Raw genomic sequence first — 2010 nt, 5'->3', positions numbered from 1 at the left:
ATTATAATAAAGGAAAATAATGCTTTTTTTACAACAATGTACCTCTAATATGCAATGTATCTCTGTAGCACAATAAAAGCCCAATGCATGTAGGCTAATTGTATTAATATTTAATCTCTTTATACAAAGGTTACCCATGAGCATCTTAGGGCCAGGCTTTGCAGATCTCTTTAAATTATTTTAGCTATGATGACGCAGACAGTAGTTAAGAACTTAATCATTACACATAATCAATCAGTACACGTGAATTATAGCTGATAGTGTTTTTCATACGGTACTTACAAGTGCTGGACTTTTTCCAGCTTTCTCCTTCTCTTTACTGGCTTTTCCTGCATCCCATTTCTCAAAGTTTACATCTGCTTCATTCCACTCTGGCCATATAGAAAATGTTCCTTTTTTAAACTCAATTGATGCAGTTACTGTGCTAGCAACCACAGATGCCATGCTAAAAAGAAGAACAGACAGATGGATTAGTAATGAAGACATTTTCTCTAGGTTGAAAACATCTAAAGTCTGATAGTATGCTACGGATACTGTTTTACAAAACAATTTTAATTATCAGCCATTAATGTCTAAACCGCTGGCAACAAAAGTGACCAGTATGAGAGAGTGAGAGCGATAACACCAAATTTAACACACCTGCGCCCCATTCACACCTGAGACCTTGTAACACTAACGAGTCACATGACACGGGGAGGGAAAATGGCTAATTGGGCCCAATTTGGATTTTCACTTAGGGGTGTACTCACCCCTAAGTGATTTTTTATTAGAGATGCACCAAAATTTCGTCCACCAAAACATATCGGACGAAAATGTCACTTTTGGCAAAATGCTGAATGTACCACCTTTTAGCCAAAATTGCGGTGCATTCCTGATTTCTCACTTCCCCTCTCAGCACTGCTCTATGTCCCCTCTGGCACAGTGCAGCGTCCAGCAGAGAGGAGAGAAACGTTTGGGTGGCCTAGTGGGAGGGGGAGGAGAGCGCTGTAAGTCACGATGTCTCAGGAGGTTGAGCTCTGCTCCGCCCCGATCAGCCTCCTTGGGGGGTCCTAGGTGACATTAGGGGTCTTGGAGACCCCTGATGTCTCCATAAAGAGGACCTGTCACATATTTTGCTATCACATAAGGGGGTTTTCTAACTCCCCTATGTGATAGCAATACAGTTAAGTGAAAAAAAAATAGGAAAAAAAAATTTAAGTTCCTAGCGGTAAACGTTTTTAAAGCGTCGCCTATGGTCAATTTTGGGTATGGTAGCGGGTGCGCACAATTTAAAAGCATGACATGTTTCGTGTCTATTTACCCGACGTGACCCCGTCTTTTATATTTTACCAAACATTTGGGTAATAATCATTGTTTCCTAACATAATGGAAAAAAACATTTTTTTCCCAAAAATTTCTCCTTCATATAGTAAAAAATAAAAGTACTGCAGCGCTGAACACTAAAAAATGGCCTGGCCAGGAAGGGGGTCTAAACACCTGGTCTTGAAGTAGTTAAGAGATCACGATGAAAAACGGTGTGGGGGCAGAGACAGCTGTCAGATGTCACAGGAGGCTGAGCCGGAGGTGCGGTGGAGGAGTCACCTGTCAAAATAGACCGAGCTCTCCTCTCCACACCACTGGCTCAGCCTCCTGTGACAGAGAGTCAGGCTGGAGAGCAGAGTACCAGCAGTCAGCGATCAGCTGATCGCTGACTGCTGGCAAATAATTGAGGACAAATTATCAAAACTGGAGCAGACAAAAAATATCTTAACCGAACAGACTCAAGAGAGAAGCTGATTGGTTGCCATGGTCAAATGCTCTAGATTTTGTCTGCTCCAGTTTTGATAAATCTCCACAAGTTATGAATGAACAGGAATTGATAGGGGATTCCTGTTCATTCAAAAGAGAAGCTGCAGAAAAAGTGATTAAAGACTCAATCTCTTGTTCTATTTTAAAAGGAAAAAATCAGTGATCTGTTTAGATCCCTTATATTTAACAGAGCCCCTGACAGTAAAAAAAAATATATATATA

General features: G+C 40.9%; 1 protein-coding gene across 1 annotated transcript in view; it reads right to left on the bottom strand.

Moving 5' to 3' along the window:
- ADGB (androglobin) overlaps nucleotides 1-2010 on the bottom strand; it is a 206294-nt gene that overhangs the window by 176110 nt on the left and 28174 nt on the right. The window contains exon 2 of the mRNA XM_018557360.1: nucleotides 283-445. Within this exon, the coding sequence (XP_018412862.1) occupies nucleotides 283-445 (163 nt within the window). The remainder of the gene's footprint in view (nucleotides 1-282; nucleotides 446-2010) is intronic.

The sequence above is a fragment of the Nanorana parkeri genome, unplaced genomic scaffold (genome assembly GCF_000935625.1).
Source record: "Nanorana parkeri isolate BGI_ZX_2015 unplaced genomic scaffold, ASM93562v1 scaffold281, whole genome shotgun sequence".
NCBI classification, from domain to species: Eukaryota; Metazoa; Chordata; class Amphibia; order Anura; family Dicroglossidae; genus Nanorana; species Nanorana parkeri.
The sequence above is the reverse complement of the archived record's forward strand: the minus strand, read 5'-3'. Positions and strand labels throughout refer to the sequence as shown.